The sequence below is a fragment of the Papaver somniferum genome, chromosome 8 (genome assembly GCF_003573695.1).
Source record: "Papaver somniferum cultivar HN1 chromosome 8, ASM357369v1, whole genome shotgun sequence".
In the NCBI taxonomy this organism is placed as follows: Eukaryota; Viridiplantae; Streptophyta; class Magnoliopsida; order Ranunculales; family Papaveraceae; genus Papaver; species Papaver somniferum.
In genome coordinates, this window is record NC_039365.1 from 4,839,588 (window position 1) to 4,855,457 (window position 15,870).

Consider the following 15,870-nt stretch of genomic DNA (forward strand, 5'->3'; position numbering starts at 1 on the left):
ATTTAGAAAAATTTTACAGTCGACAACATAACCATAATTTTATAGTTCAACCTACTATCCCTATAGAACATTCATGGAAACCACCATATTCTTCCTTTATGAAAATCAACTGTGATGCCTCTTATGATTTAAACAGTGGACTAACAGGTATTTCTCTTATTCTTCGTGGTGATGCAGGTCATTGGAGAGGTGGACTCTCAAAGTGCCATGCAGGAGTAAGAAGCTCTGAACAGACAGAATGTTTAGCCTTCTTGGATGTTGTTAATTGGGGGGAAGAATTACATCTCTCTCAAGTAATTGTAGAGATTGATTTACGGGGAATTGAAAGCTTCATCAACAATGCTGCTCCAATTATATCTTGGGAGACTGAATCTATTCTGCTTGATGCGATGGAAAAACTGAGTTCTTTTCACAGATGGAAGTGTTCTTTTCTCCATAGGGAATGTAATAAAACAGCTGATAAACTTGCTAAATATAGCAGGTAGCACAGAATTTCCAGGATTTGGTTAGACAGTGCCCCTGAGTTTATTGAGTCTTATTTATTGTCAGACTTTTCTTCCAGTTTAAGTTAATAAAATTCCATCTTTTGCATCAAAAAAATAATAATCATTTATGAGTAGGCCAATTAGAAACTTTGGCACCAATAACTACCAAGATTCTTAGATGGATTTTAATTTCGGATTTCTAAAAAACAATAAGGTTACCCAATTTTATGAACGCGCAAATGGGATATAAATTAATATTACAATCCAATAATTTATGCTAAGGGGTGATTTATGGGTATGAAAATACTAAAATACCCTTTAGTATTTGAACTTCTTTTCTTCTTCTCATCCTATTCTCTTCTCATTCTCTACACTTCTCCTTCTCTGTCGGCTCCTCTCTTTGATTTTTATTTTCTCCATCATCGATTTCAACACGATTTCATCATTGTTTCAAAAATTTCTTCAGCGATTAATTTATTATACAAATATACCTCCTTGAAATAAACCTAATCATCGATTTGTTTGAAAATAACTCCTTCCTTTATGTTAGAATCAAAAATTGTAACTGAAAATTTTCAGTTTCAGTTAATACAGGCATTGTATGAACAATGTCGGTTTTGCATAGTGTCATAGTTTTAGTATGAACACCATGTCGTTTTACTATGCCGATATTGTTTTTAGTATCAATACCATGCCGAAATTACCAATTGTCGGCATGCTCGATAGAAATCTATCAACGATGATATCCAAATGAGAAAAACTCAAGTTTCTGGGAAATTTGCATTATGTGCCGGCACACCAAGTTAAGCAAAGTACCATGCCGGCACCACTACCGGCATGCTCGATAATAAACTTTATGCGCCGGCAGTATACTTAAGGAGCATTCTTACATTTAAAATGCCGACTACAATTTTAAAATTGGGGGATATTGTGTATCGGCATGGTGAAAGTATGAATACTTTGCCGATTTGCTCCCCGCCGGCATGGTATTCATACTTTTACCATGTCGGCACTGGGTTTTTCAGGTGTAACAATGGCGAATTCAATGAAAAAAATAATCAAACTTCAATATATTAATACCTATATATGAGTAATTGGAGCACTTGTATGTTCATCTTGGTTACTTTCTTGGGTTGGTTCTTCATCTAAACCTTCATGATCATAAATATCTTCATTTCATGTTGCATCAGCAAATTCAATGATAATGATTTATGCTAATAATTATCAAACTAATCTATTAACTAAGCTAATTTTAATTAACCATTAAATATGATTAATGAGGGGTAGATTAGGAATTACATAAAGTACTTGGATAGGGAGTGAACTTGTTTTACTATTTAAATCCCATTTTTATCTTTATCCTACATCCCCAATTAGAAAAAGTATCCCAATAGCGCGTTCAATTTTATCTCTCCAAGGTCCGGCCTACTAATTCCCATGATAGTGCACAACCTATTTCTACCAAAATTAGTTGTGTGGTAACTAGAAAAACGCTTAAACTTGTCAAAATTTATTTTCTAATCAGAAGCACGCGGATTTTTATTACGATACAGGAAGGAACTTTTTAACTCAAAAAAAGTGAAACTTTTTAACTGCAGTGTAAGTGTGTAACTCTTTGGCTCTAATTCTTCTAGTAAGACACATTTATTTAGGGTTATTTATGGTCGGTTTCTAGCCAAACCAAAACCGAAACCAATACTATCGGTTTTTAAAAATCTAAACCAAACCAATCCATTAACCATTGGTTCGGTTTCCAAATGGTTCCAGCCGGTTTCGGTTTGTCCCAGTGGTTTTTGGTTAACCAATAATTATGTCAAACGACTCAAATAAAAAACAAATACACAAATTTACAGATAAAAAAATCGTAACTGCCGATAGTATTGGTTTACACAAATTTACAGACAAAAAAAAAAATCAAGAATAGTTAAAGCATACTCTAAATCTAGAGATCAAAAGAAGATATATAATATATCTTAATTTAGTTATTGACAAACAAAAAAGAAGGAAGAAGGGAAGTAGAAAGTCGAGTAGCAGCAGTGGCTGCTGTAGTTAGGGGAGGAGAAGGGAGACGACTAAGAGGAGGAGAAAGAGGGAGAGTATAATAATGAAATATTAGATTTAGGGTTTCTATTTATCCTCTAAATCAATGGGTATAATCTAATACTTGTAAATCAAGGTAAAAACTAAGTTTAAAAATTAATCGGTTTTTCAATGGTTTTTGGTTCGGTTTTAGTGGTCAAACCAAACCAAAACCAACACTATCGGTTTTCCACTTTCTACACCATAACCAATCCATTAGTAAATGGTTCGGTTTGGTTTCTTCCTAATTGGTCTGGTTCAGTCCGGTTTCAGCGGAAAACCGAAACCATGTTCTGCCCTACATTTATTGTTAGTTAAAAAAAAAACGTCAGTGATATTTGGCTCCCTAATCTCCACCTCCCTATTTTCCTCCCTACAATCTAAACTCCATATTAGGGGAATGATGAACCCCACCTGAATCTGAATGCGAATCTCGATATGGATGTGGGGCTTAGATTATAAGGAGGTGAATAGGGAGGTGGAGAATAGGGAGGCAACTGGCATTTCCCAAAAAAGAAAAAAGAAAAAAATCAGTAAAAAATGCAAAAACAGAAGCAATATATAAATATAGAAAATGGTCCTTTTCTGTAGGGCCAAATATCTAAGTTTTAGCAACCCATATAGATTGGATCATACCTTCAGCATCATCATAAACAACCAAACAAATACATAATAAAGTTACTATTACTCAAGTGAACAAGTCCTCTCAGATACCACACCTAATTCTCAATATTTAATCTCTGTGCTCTAGATTCAAAAACCCATTGTCATTCTGCAAAACAATAACCAGAAACTTGATCTCTCTCTATGAAAAATCTTCCCATTTTGGTGAATGAATAGTGAAATTGCAGTATTCTTAGACAAAACCCAAATTTAGTTTTCTTTAGCTAGTGATGCAATGGCAGGCATCTTTTTCCTGCGTCTCATTTCAAAAGACTGATTTTTCCCATATGGGTTTCTGAGTAATGAACTGATAAAGTGGATGGAGATGCTTAAAGCTCATTATAAAAAAAAGTGAACTTTTTGATTTAACTTTGCAGAGATTTTGTATTGGGTTTTGGTTTTTGAGGTGGAAATACACACACAAAGTTTTAGAACAAGAATCTTCTTTTGCTTTGCTAATTTGGTGAAGATTTATTGGAGGTAGGTAGGGCTTTTCAAGCACTTGAGAGAAAAAATTCTGTTTGTGTTGGTTGGTTGGTGTTGGATCATGGCTACTCCTGGACTCCAAAACCATCAAGGAGTTGCAGAAACCCATCTTAAACATCAACTTGCTGTTGCTGTGAGGAGTATTCAATGGAGTTATGCAATCTTTTGGACTCCCTCTGCTAAGAATAAAGGGTATTGTTTCATTTTTATGCCCCCTGTCTTTGTATTCAATGTGTTTGTTTGATTTCTTAACTGAGATTTGATGTTCATACTTTTTTTTTTGTCAGTGAAGAATTTGCAATTAAAATGTGGTTAGTGAAAGTAGAAATAATTGATAAGAGGAAAATACTATTCACTAGGTTGTTAGCTTGATTTTGTCGAAATTGATGGCTCTCCTAATTTTTGTTTCTTAGAATTGCTTTATTCTTGTTCTAATTTCCAACACACATTTGCTTATCATTTTCAATCATTTTGGGGTACCAATCATGTGGTTTAATGTAAAGTTACTGTGCTAGCTTGATTTGGGATTCTTCGATTTGATACTGTTTATTTCAATTTGTAGGAAAAAAAATTGGTTTTTGAGTTCTAATTTGTTGAAGGGGTGGTTTACTTTTCAGGGGTTTGGAATGGGGTGCTGGTTACTACAATGGAGATATCAAGACAAGGAAGACAGTGCAACTGCAGCATATGGAAATTAGTGCAAATCGATTGGGTTTACAAAGGAGTGAACAATTGAGAGAACTGTACGAGTCTCTTGCAGAAAGTGAAAGTAACCAACAAGCAAGAAGACCTTCAGCTTCATTGTCTCCGGAAGATCTTTCGGACGCGGAGTGGTATTACTTAGTTTGTATGTCCTTCACATTCAGTTCTGGTCAAGGGTATGTTCTAACTTGGTCTTAGGTTCTTCAAAATTCTGATTGAATACTATGTCTTCCTCTAATCTGAATCCAATGTCATTAGTTTGTATTGTAGGATTAGTAATTCGTATCAAATTACTTGTTTTACATGCCAAAAATACTAAAGCGGTCGTCATTCAACACTTCAATATGCTCTGTTGCACTACTTATTGGTTATCCTAGTTATGTGGTTATTATTTATACTCATCGGTAGTTCTGTTATGTCTAATGCCCATTGTCATTACCAGCTTGCCAGGAAGAGTATTCTCAACCGGTCAACCTATTTGGCTGTGTGATGCTCATTGTGCAGATAGCAAAGTTTACATTCGATCACTACTTGCAAAGGTTGGTGTTCTCCGGATGGTATACTGTTCTAATTTTTAAATCTCAACTAAATTATTATGACCCAGAGACTAACTTCTTTCTCTTCTTTGTCCAACTTGGTTCTTGTTCACTATTGGACCAATTACAATTACCTTCTGCAGAGTGCCTCCATTCAGGTAATTTCGTCTATCAAGTATAATCCCGATCTTGTCTCAACAATATTACGATTCATTGTAGTGAATTCTTTATATCTGTTATCATCAGTGGGTTGTAGTTCAGGTATTATTTGTATGATATCTTATGGTTGCATGAGTCCCGTGTGGGTATGGTATTTCAGTAATGCCAAATCTTGAAACTGCATATAGCTTGGAAATTGCTTGATTCATGTGAGATATTTATCTAGAGCAGTAATTAGAATTAAAAACTTAAGGTTCACATCAGTACGACATTCCTGGTAAAACAAAAGTTAACACCATGTTTTTGAATTGTAGACTGTTGTGTGCTTTCCTTTCTTGGGCGGTGTGATCGAGCTAGGCGTGACTGAAATGGTAACATCTCGCTGCATATCCTTATAATGAATATCATCTGAAGATCTAGCAGTTTTCTTATGTAATATTTTGTTATCACAAGGTTCCTGAAGATCTTGCTTTGGTTCAACATGTTAAAACTGTCTTCATGGAGTTGAAAAAGCCTAGTTGCTCCCTGAATGGAGATAAAATCGGTGAAGATATTTTGGGTACTGAAATTATTCATGAGATAGTTGATACTGTGGCAGCATTAGATTGTGGAATTCAACACAGTTCATACTATCTTCCTCAGTCCATTCTAAAAGAAGAAATCGAGCTTCAACAAAATGGTGTAAACACAGTTATTGATGAAGATTTAATTGCTAACTCTCCTAGTTCAGATGAATGTGAATCTGATGAAGAGGATTCCTACATGGTAAATGGTGGAAATCTCGGTGTTTCTCAAGTTCAAAGCTGGCAATTCTTGGGTGATGAATTTGAACATAGTAACGGGATGCAAGGTTCAGAAAGTTCAAGTGACTGTGTATCTCAGAAGTCATTTTTGAATCAAGAGAAATCTTCTTCTCAGCTGAAAAAAACAAATAGTGTTCAAGGGCTTCAAGAATGCAATCATACAAAGTTCAACGATTTGGATCTTGGGACTGATGATATGCACTACAAAAGAACACTTTCCGTCATTTTCAAAACTTCCAATGCACTGGTAACAGCACCATGTTCTAATAGTGCTAATCACAAATCCAGTTTCAGGAGATGGAAGCGGCGAGGCTTAGTGGGTTATGTGAAGAATAAATCTGGAACACCACAGAAAATGTTGAAGCAAATTTTGTTTGATGTTCCTTTGATGCACAGTGGGGCTTATCTGAAATCAAATGATGGAAAGGAATTTGAAAATGGGGTTTTGAAATCAGAAGGACATGATATTGCTATAGGCCACGAAAAAAGAGAAGCACTTGATGACAAGTTTCTCGTTCTCAGATCCTTAGTTCCCTCTATAAACAAGGTATGTTCTCAGGAGTAGTGTTGCTCAGAAATTTGATTGCCATTCTGTTATTCGAAGTTCATTAGTGACTGATGTTAGCTTTTTCTATTGCAGTTCGATAGGACATCTCTCCTCAGTGACACGGTAGATTACTTGAAAGAGCTCGAGAGAAGAGTCGAAGAGCTAGAATCATGCAGGGAGTTTACAGAGTTTGAAACTATAGAGAAAAGGAAACACCCGGATATAGTAGAAAGGACTTCTGATAATTACGGGTATAATGAAAATGCTAACAGTCCAAAGGCCGTGTTACACAAGAGAAAAGCTTGCGATATTGATGAAATAGACCCTGAGCTAGATTCTGTGTCACCTAAAGACAATGTAGCAACATATGTTACAGTCTGCATGATTGAGAAAGAGGTTTTGGTTGAGATACGCTGTCCATGGAAAGATTGCTTAATCATCGAAATTATAGATGCAATAAGTAATCTCCATTTGGATGCTCATTCAATTCAGTCTGCAGCAACTGAAGGCATTCTTACTCTAACCCTGAAATCTAAGGTTTGTAATATCAAGATTGCTTCAATATTTTCCTACGCGGTATCCTCCAAATGTTAACATCGCTAACACGAATCATTTGCATTTTGCAGTTCAAAGGAGCCGAAGTTGTATCAGCAGGAATGATCAAACAAGCAATTCAGAGAGTTATTGGTACCTGCTGACAATCGTCACGCTGTCCAGTAAAATTGTACCACTAGCTGTAATATTTGTAGGATCATTTGATTTCATTTACTTTTGTATTGTAATTGTGTAACGAAATACAATCTGAAAGGTTCATATCGAACCTGTTTTGTACCTGTTTTGAATGGTACAAAACAAAGCTTTAGTTGGTCATTATCTCTTCCACAAATTTTCCTCGTTCTTACACATCTTGTCTAATAATCCATTTGACATATGAGAGAAGAAACAAAATGTATTGCGTTCCGTGTTCGAATTCATCGAAAATAGACGTTGTACTGCATGACTGTATTACAGTGACAGGATTAGATCTGTAACACCCATTTCTTATCAAGAACTAGAAAACTCATTGTCATGCAGCATTATTCAAAGTATGTTCCATCAGAATGCACATTATAACCACCATTACTACTGCATGGTCAAAGGAACTCATGAGCAGGTAAGTAAGGGCATGGGAAGTGTCCTGGAAATGGGGTCTTGATTAGTTTATTAGGTTGACTTTGATGTCAACCAACCAGTTATCCTCAACTAACAGTAGAACCAATATAGTCAAAGAGTTTCATTGGTGAAGTTCAGATGTACTGACAAGTGAAAAGTCAACTGTCATTGGCTCGTGTCTTGCACGGGGTGAAGGTGAAGTTAGGCGCCGTTCTAAATCTTAATGAGACGCTTCTCATTAAAGCCTTTATATTTTTGGTGTTAAAGAAAAAAACACTGTTCGTGGTTAAGCACGATTACGCAGAAAATTTTTAAATAATACAGAAATGTTTTTAGTATTATAAATTGTGAATACGTATGGAATGTCCAAAGTTGAGTTGGTCAGACATTTGGTGGTTACAGCATGATACTCTGAAATTTGAATCTCACTTGCATAAGGTTTTCGGTAGATTTTTTTTTAGGTCCGGGGGCAGGAGGACCGGGGCAATGGATTCAGGTGATGTTAGTCTAGTCTAGGAATTATGAAAAGTGTTTAATTAACTATCGGTTTTAAAGCATAGATATGATTCTGTAAGCCCATGCAAAAAGTAGAAACTCATTATGTTTATTCTCTACTAGAAGTACGTAAGAAAAGAAAAATAAAGCCATAATTACTAATAATAGATTCCTGATTCAGTTGAAAATCTGTGTATATTTTCCATAACAATCCTGTAAACTGACTCAGAAAAACAGATTAGTGATTAAAAATTGCCTTTGATTGGGCTCCTCCTAATCATGCCAGAATCTCATTAAAGGGTAATCCAAATATTTACTTGAACTTTGGGTCATATGAATGAGTTGGTTAGAAAGCAAGAGTGTTAGCATATAAGGCCGACGTAATTTCTACCAACGGAACGGAACAAATGCCATGCTTCTATTTAGATTGCTCAGGCTTCATCACTCGTAACACAAACAAGTTGATGGTTGAGAAATGGATTAATTTCTCCATCTTCTATCTAGAAAAACTAAAAACAAATTGATGAAACAAGTGGGATTATTTTAGTGCTAGTTAGATAGGCCATTTTTCTTAAAGAATTGACAGGATTTAGCAGATATACATCAAGTACTTGCAATTCATTTATGAAGCCATTCCCCATTTGATCTTATTTTTTTCCTTTCTTTTTCTTTGTTAGTTTTTTGCGCCGAATATAGGTTTTGGATATTTTTGGGAGTGCGTATTCAAGTTACCCTGCAGGAATACAAAACAGCACAAATGGTTTAAGTATTCAAGTCGCACAACTCAATTTGACTGCAAGAATGAATGAAGTACACAAGTAACTCAATTTGACTGCAGGAAATAGCTCTCTATGGTAAGTCTCTTAACAGGGATGATAAAAGTAACCTGTAACTCCGTCTATACAAATTGAAATAAATATAGTACATGAACATTTGACAAACAACTTGATGATACCTAGACATCAACTGTATTACAGTTAATGCAATATATAAGAATACAACGTGGCCTTCAAATCTACCAACCAATAGTATTTAAAACCATAACCCTACCAGACACCACCCCACATTCACCATTTAAGGACCGATAAACGTAACAACACATTTTTACACAGAATCAGGGCAAATAGCGAATTGCAGAAAAATAAATGAATTCGTAATATGTACCTATTCTATATGTACACACACATACTGAGACAAAAATCGCATCAAAAGTTACCCTAAAATTTCATTACCTGCAAAATCTTTCGCGGTAAAACCAACTTTCTCAAATTTTCCTATCTCACTACTTTGCCTGAATTTCAGATAATCTAAGCAAACAAAAGGTTTGTACAGTCTAGGTTTTCCTTCTCCTACAATTTCATCAGGTGCTGATATCACCTTATCATCCTCGAAGCACCAAAAAAAGGCTAAAGAAAGACGGTTTACCGGTCTTTTAAGAATGACCCTATGTTCTGACGATCTTAATCGTCCATTACTCCAGGCCTGTAACAAGTCACCTATATTCACAACCAATGTATCTTCACAAGGATTTATATCCATCCATTTTCCTTGTTTTGATCTTACTTGAAGTCCACCAATTTGATCCTGATAAACAATGGTTATACAACTCATATCTGTATGCATTCCGAGTCCTTCGATTTCTTCTGTTTCTTTCACAACCTCCGGCGGAGAATAATTGATTATTCTCAGATACCCGTGACAGTTACTGAATTCAGGTTCATAATACTTCTTTACAAAACCATCTCCTAAACAATTCAATACAATCGCCATGATTCTCTTTGATATGTCTGTCATCTTGTTTCCATATTCTTCAATTAACTCACTACCAATACATTACAACAAACTTAAAGATAAGCAAAACAATGCAACAAAGAAAAAACAGGCAACTATGCAGGGAATGAAACAATTAAAATTTTACCTAAATTCAGAACTCGGAGGGTTGAAGAGAATATCTGTTGAACTCTTAGCAGAAGCAAAAAAATCAGGTCCAGATACACGAAAGCTTTCAAAAAATGGAGAAGCTATAAAATGAGGAGTATAGGTTTCCACAATTGTTGAAGGACCAAGATTAAGTTTAGAGTCTCTTGGAAGGTTAAAGAGTTGTGTAGACAGAGAGTAAATTATGCTATACAGATCTTTCGAGATTCCATGATTGGTTATATGAAAGAAACCCCATTCTTGACATGCACGACAGAGAGACGAAAAAGAAGATGAAGATATAGGCTTAGATATGTCCAAGACAGGAAGCTGTACAGATTCAGACATGGCTCTATTTAGAAAAATGGTAAACTGAATGGCAAGTACATATATTGGCTAGATATAGAAAGAGAAACAAGTGTCCGAGCTTTAAATAATATAAGGATTATTCTTCTTCCAACTATGCTTAGAATACAGATTATTATTTTAGTTTAGTACTTGTAAGGGGTACTGAAAAAACACAACAGACACGTAAATGATTTTTCAAGTCGAGCCTCTTTATCAAGCGTGTAAGTAGACAGCCTATATTTCTGCACTTGGGACCTACGGCATCCCCTAGATGATCGACATGCCGCTACGCATGAGCTGGATGAGGGACTTTTGATCTCTAGGCACGGGTGAACAGGCAATGAAGCTCAAAGACATGAGGAGAAGTTGGAGAACAAAGATGTGGTTCCAAGTAATACAGATCAACAAAACAAATATTCAAACAATACAAATAAAAAGGTATAAAATGCACAACTAAGATGGAGTCTTAAATATTATACAGTTTCACTTGGATATATTAAAAAGAGAGAATAGAATTGTTCTTTGCTATTAAGTACTGCAATTTAGGGAGATTCATTAAGTTTGGTGTGAGCTTGTTATGTAAGAGACATGGACAGAAGGTTTTGACTGTTCAACAGTGAACAATTCTCTGTTAATTTAACAAAAAAAAATCTTAAGTCAATGAAAAGAGGGACTTCATTAATCATCTGTAGGTTAATTAGGCAGCACTAGGCAAGATTGGTGGAGATACTTCTGATTATGCATGAATTTTTGAGGTTACTGTGGATTCTATTGGAGAGGCAATTCGGTTGACTAGACATAGCTGTTTTGTCTCATTAAGCAGATACATATGACTAAGCTACCCCTCTAGTTTAATGACAATAAAATATTCCAATTTGTGCAACCTATCTCTAACATACTAAATGTAGTGAATTCTCATAGCTTCTAGAACTGCAGAATTTACCAGTGTGTGTGAATGAACAACATTTAAGCAGGAAATAGGGTATCATAAAAACAAAGAACCAGATTTCGTATAGAAACATAGGGTCCCGGGAATCATGCAAACCAGGCACCAATTGTTTACTTGTACGTTTCTAAACTAGTCATTAGTATGATGTTTACTTGTACGTTTCTAAACTAGTCATTAGTATGATCTTCATGCACTATTTATGGAAGAGTGGGGAACAGACATTTCGGATTTCTAATCAGCATCATAAGGGATTAAACATTCCATAATAAATGGGATTCGCGGTATCTTAATTTTTCTTATTTTTTACCATTGAAAATAAGATGATTCTTTTTTTACTTGTGAATGAAACTATAGTTGGATACCATCATAAAGATTACTATCATCTCGATACTACTAAATCCTCAATGTTTTCTTATTTTATAAAAAAGTTGATGAAAATACAATGCATTCAAGTACAGAAATGATCATTATACTATAAAAAAAACCAACATGTCAATAAAAGAGTTTTATATAGGATCACCCATACAAAAAATGACCTCAGCAATGCCATCTATAAGAACAGAGAGGAGAAGATGCAGAACTTGAAAGGCTTGAAAGGCTAACAAATAAGAAACAATTGGCAATGTATAAATAAATGGCACCAGATAAGCCCACATAAACGATGGAGTTCATACCGTTCACCAGAACTTCATTCCCATTCAATAGTTGATGGTGGTTTCGATGTGATGTCTTGAACAACTCGGTTTACACCCCTGACACTATTGCAAATCTTTCTGGACACATCATCTAGAAACTTGTGCTCAAAATTGTACCTGGAACATTGTCATCGAGATTATATGAGACATACAAACAGAGCAACATTAAACTAAAAAATCAAAAGTAAGCAAAAGAAAGGTTGTGATAAACCACCAGAAGACCTAAACTTAGCAGCTGGAACTAGGTGTTAGTCTAGGCCTATTTTTAACTGCTAGTGGGTTGTTGACATGCATTAAAGGCTGTATATTATTATGTAACAGGGCATACAAATTCAAGCATTAAATCATTGGCACAAGTTTATTATTCAGAATCTCCAAGACAGCTCCTCAGACATAACATAAAACAAATAACAAAATAATGACGGAGTCACGGAGCATTGAACATCACTAGAACCTGAAAATTGTACTACATTCATGTCTATCTGACAAATAGTAAGATGTTTTGACAAATGATACAGCTCATCACTAAACTAATCCTCGTATTCTACTGATGATATCAAAAGTATATAATGAAATCTTACCACACATTTCTACGAGTCGCAACTTTCACCCTTGTAGATTTTGTGCCAGAGAGTGGTAAACAAAGAATGGTTTATTTTGACCCGGACAACAAAAATTGTTTACATAGATAACTACGTAGTGTTTGTTAGTTAGTATTAGAGCATGTAACACTTGTCGAGAAAGGAAAGGACAAACCAGATTTGGGAGGGCCTCGTGTTTTTGCTTATATCAAGAGATATACCCTTTAAATAACACTGCAGGCGGGGATATTAATTCATGTCTGGCCAGAAACCAATTGTGATAATGTGAACTTACTAGGTCTTCCTGAATTATAGAATCATGTTCAATAACTCAAAAGCATATCCAAAGTGATTCTATAACAGAAATGTGAACTAACTGACTGCTTTTGCGGAGAAAGAGGTTCAAAGATGCACATCAGTGCATCATATAACTTTGCGGAGAAAGAGGTTCAAAGATGCACATCAGTGCATCATATAACTGCAAGCCATATTTCTGAATATTTGTGATATTTTGTAAGGGGGGGGGGGGGGGGGGGGGGGGGGGTGTGGAGATAAAGAATACGCTTAATTTAACAGGAAATAAAAGAAGAAACTCACCAGTCTGCCGTCATACCATCCTGACTAGTAACAGCTCTAAGGGCAACAACATGAGAGTGTGTTCTCTGATCACCCTGAACACCAACTGATCTTATGGGCAAAAATACTGCAAAAGCTTGCCAGATGGAATCATAAAGTCCAGCTTCTTTAATTGACTCAATGAAGATTTCATCAACCTGGAAATACATTACCCAAGTGTAAGAGCTAGACATTCCACAAGAAGCCCTAACATTTTACTCTACAAATCAATATTTTGCAGACCTGACGGAGAATCTCCAATGCATTTCCTTCCGTGACATCACCTAAGACTCGTACTGCAAGACCAGGACCAGGGAATGGGTGGCGCTTAAGGAACCCCTCGGGAACATTTAAGATCTTTCCAAGCTCCCGTACCTTAGAAAAAAGAACCAAGTAACAATGAGGAACACAGCAACATAGCCAATATGCAAAGTAGTTGACCCTAGAGAAATTAAATGTCAAACCTCATCCTTAAACAGGAGCTTAAGTGGTTCAATAAGCTTCAATTTCATGTCCTTGGGGAGGCCCCCAACATTGTGATGGCTCTTGATTGTGTGGGAATGGCTTCTTCCACTTCCAGGTGGTGGGCACGATTCGATAACATCAGGATAAAGGGTTCCCTGAACCAAGAAAGCAGGTTTTTTCCCTATTTCCTTCTCCAATTTGGTGGCGAACTCATCGAATACAGTAATAAATTCCTTTCCAATTATTTTCCTCTTTTTCTCAGGATCTACTACACCTTTCAGCTCGCCTAAGAACTTCTCTACTGCATCAACACAAGTAACTGGCAAGTGAAGGTCCTTTTCAAAGAGCTGCATCACACGCTCCTGCTCCTTAAACCTACAAGATTAAGTTCTGATTAATGCACAAGTAAAACACATAGACGGAGATAAGACTAAGGTCTCTAAAATGAGAATTATCCAAAGAAAGGTTATTCACTGAGTAAATGCTTCCCACTTCGACAAACATAGATATAGCAGGAAATACTCCTTGGAGGATGTTAGCACTCTCACCTCAATAAACCATTGTCCACAAAAACACAGTGAAGTCTATCTCCAATTGCTCTATGAACCAAAGTTGCTGCAACTGTAGAATCAACACCCCCAGATAAAGCACAGATAACATGATCATCATCCGCAACTACTTGTCTAATAACTTTGATTTCTTCTTCTAGTACATCTTCCATCTTCCATTCAGGAACTATTCCACAAACATTTAATAGAAAATTGCTAAGAGTTACCATGCCTTCCGGTGAATGTGTCACCTATACAATAAAAACACAATCAGAACACTAAGACATAAAACTGCATTCGTAGTAAATACCCAAACCAGGCAATGAACATGTTAACTATGAGCAATTAGAAACATCGTAATCATATAACCCATACAATCCATCAAATTAGCACATTAAACAGCCTCAAAATTAGTCTTACATCATCTACATCTATCAAATCAATAACTACAACAAAGCAAAACAAATAACTAAAGCACCAAATTCTTAACCATTCCAATTTCCCACTAAATTAGATAACAAACTTCCTAATTTCACTAAAATGCCCAATAACCCCCACAATTCATAAATGTTAAAGACACTAAAGAACACAACAAAATGATACTACCTCAGGGTGATATTGAAGTCCATAAAACTTCCTCTTCGGATTCTCAATCGCCGCAACCGAACCCTGCTGACTCTTCGCAACAACGCTAAACCCCTCAGGCAATTTGACAGCTTCATCACCATGACTCATCCAAACACTCTGTTTAGACCCAACCCCACCACTCTTATACAACCCACTCTCCTTCAAAACCTCAATCTCCATCCTACCATACTCTTGTTTCTCACCAATATCAACAACACCACCAAGCTTCTGAACAATCAATTGCAATCCATAACAAATACCCAAAACAAAAATCCCATTTGATTCAACATACTCAATAAACCCTTGTGGGAATGTTGGCGCATCTTCTGAATGGACAGAGTGAGGTCCACCTGATAAGATTATCACTTTAGGGTTCAAGTCCGTGATGGTTTTGAGAGATGATGTGCCGGAAATACAGAGTGAGAAGATTGAGAGTTTTCTGATACGGCGGGTTATGAGATGTGTGTATTGTGAGCCGAAATCAAGGATTAGGACTAGATTTGTTGATTTTGGTGTTGGGGTTTCCATTGATTTGGGTTTTTGAGCTTCTTCTTGGTGGTGGTGGTGGTGGTGGTGGTGGTGGTGGTGGAAAAGATGAGGAGAAAAGGAAGAAGCTTTAGGGTTTATAAGAATAAAGTTTTGGGAATTAGGGTTTTTAGGATGGCGGGAATTTATCGTTTTATTAAGAAAGTGCTTATTTTGAAGAGAAAAGTGATTTTGTTTTTTGCATTTTCTAGGAGGGGTTGGCTTATTTGGTGATAAAAATGGATTTTAGCTTTTTGAGGAGTTAATCTGACGGTCAACAAGATATGGTTGATTCTTGAGATCTTCCCTATAATAAAATGAAATAAAAACACACTTGACTAGTTGTTGCGCTTGTCACGAGACCTGCGGCTCATAACTGAAACGGAACCCTCTCTTTCCCGGTGAATATCCCGGTGTCTAACTGTAAATACTGAATGGCGTGTTGAGTTGAATATCAATTAGGTAAATTTTAAATTTCCAACACCATCCCAAT

General features: G+C 36.1%; 3 protein-coding genes across 4 annotated transcripts; 1 reads left to right on the forward strand and 2 right to left on the reverse strand.

The window, feature by feature from the left end:
* The first annotated feature begins 3,209 nt into the window (after positions 1–3,209).
* LOC113304253 (transcription factor EGL1-like) lies at positions 3,210–7,346 on the forward strand. The gene is made up of 8 exons (XM_026553321.1): positions 3,210–3,905; positions 4,331–4,591; positions 4,858–4,954; positions 5,095–5,109; positions 5,425–5,481; positions 5,564–6,460; positions 6,554–6,997; positions 7,087–7,346. The coding sequence occupies exons 1-8, from the start codon at positions 3,775–3,777 to the stop codon at positions 7,156–7,158; spliced, it is 1,974 nt and encodes a 657-aa protein (XP_026409106.1). The 5' UTR covers positions 3,210–3,774; the 3' UTR covers positions 7,159–7,346.
* A 1,211-nt stretch (positions 7,347–8,557) lies between these two features.
* Positions 8,558–15,530, reverse strand: LOC113304254 (GMP synthase [glutamine-hydrolyzing]-like). 2 transcript variants are annotated; one of them, XM_026553323.1, is made up of 7 exons: positions 14,832–15,530; positions 14,226–14,476; positions 13,677–14,052; positions 13,456–13,587; positions 13,195–13,370; positions 11,996–12,133; positions 8,558–8,840 (listed from the first exon to the last, which is right to left on the reverse strand). In XM_026553323.1, exons 1-6 carry the CDS (start codon positions 15,378–15,380, stop codon positions 12,010–12,012), a joined length of 1,608 nt encoding a protein of 535 aa, XP_026409108.1. In that variant the 5' UTR covers positions 15,381–15,530; the 3' UTR covers positions 8,558–8,840; positions 11,996–12,009. The 2 variants fall into 2 exon arrangements, with proteins under 2 accessions (XP_026409108.1, XP_026409107.1); XM_026553322.1 differs by lacking the exon at positions 8,558–8,840 and having other exon boundaries at positions 11,774–12,133; positions 14,832–15,529.
* LOC113304255 (gibberellin 20-oxidase-like protein) lies at positions 9,118–10,686 on the reverse strand. The gene is made up of 2 exons (XM_026553324.1): positions 10,026–10,686; positions 9,118–9,929 (listed from the first exon to the last, which is right to left on the reverse strand). The coding sequence occupies exons 1-2, from the start codon at positions 10,370–10,372 to the stop codon at positions 9,320–9,322; spliced, it is 957 nt and encodes a 318-aa protein (XP_026409109.1). The 5' UTR covers positions 10,373–10,686; the 3' UTR covers positions 9,118–9,319.
* Positions 15,531–15,870: the final 340 nt, after the last annotated feature.

Excerpts from the sequence above, each read along its gene's own strand:
- LOC113304254 (XM_026553323.1), bottom strand. The coding sequence starts at position 15,380 with ATGGAAACCCCAACACCAAAATCAACAAATCTAGTCCTAATCCTTGAT. Across the intron at positions 14,053-14,225 it reads GTGGACAATGGTTTATTGAG|GTTTAAGGAGCAGGAGCGTG; the intron begins GTGAGAGTGCTA and ends TTAATCTTGTAG. Across the intron at positions 13,588-13,676 it reads AGCTCCTGTTTAAGGATGAG|GTACGGGAGCTTGGAAAGAT; the intron begins GTTTGACATTTA and ends CTTTTTTCTAAG.
- LOC113304253 (XM_026553321.1), top strand. The coding sequence starts at position 3,775 with ATGGCTACTCCTGGACTCCAAAACCATCAAGGAGTTGCAGAAACCCAT. Across the intron at positions 3,906-4,330 it reads CCCTCTGCTAAGAATAAAGG|GGGTTTGGAATGGGGTGCTG; the intron begins GTATTGTTTCAT and ends TTTACTTTTCAG. Across the intron at positions 5,482-5,563 it reads AGCTAGGCGTGACTGAAATG|GTTCCTGAAGATCTTGCTTT; the intron begins GTAACATCTCGC and ends TGTTATCACAAG.
- LOC113304255 (XM_026553324.1), bottom strand. The coding sequence starts at position 10,372 with ATGTCTGAATCTGTACAGCTTCCTGTCTTGGACATATCTAAGCCTATA. Across the intron at positions 9,930-10,025 it reads CCTCCGAGTTCTGAATTTAG|TGAGTTAATTGAAGAATATG; the intron begins GTAAAATTTTAA and ends ATGTATTGGTAG.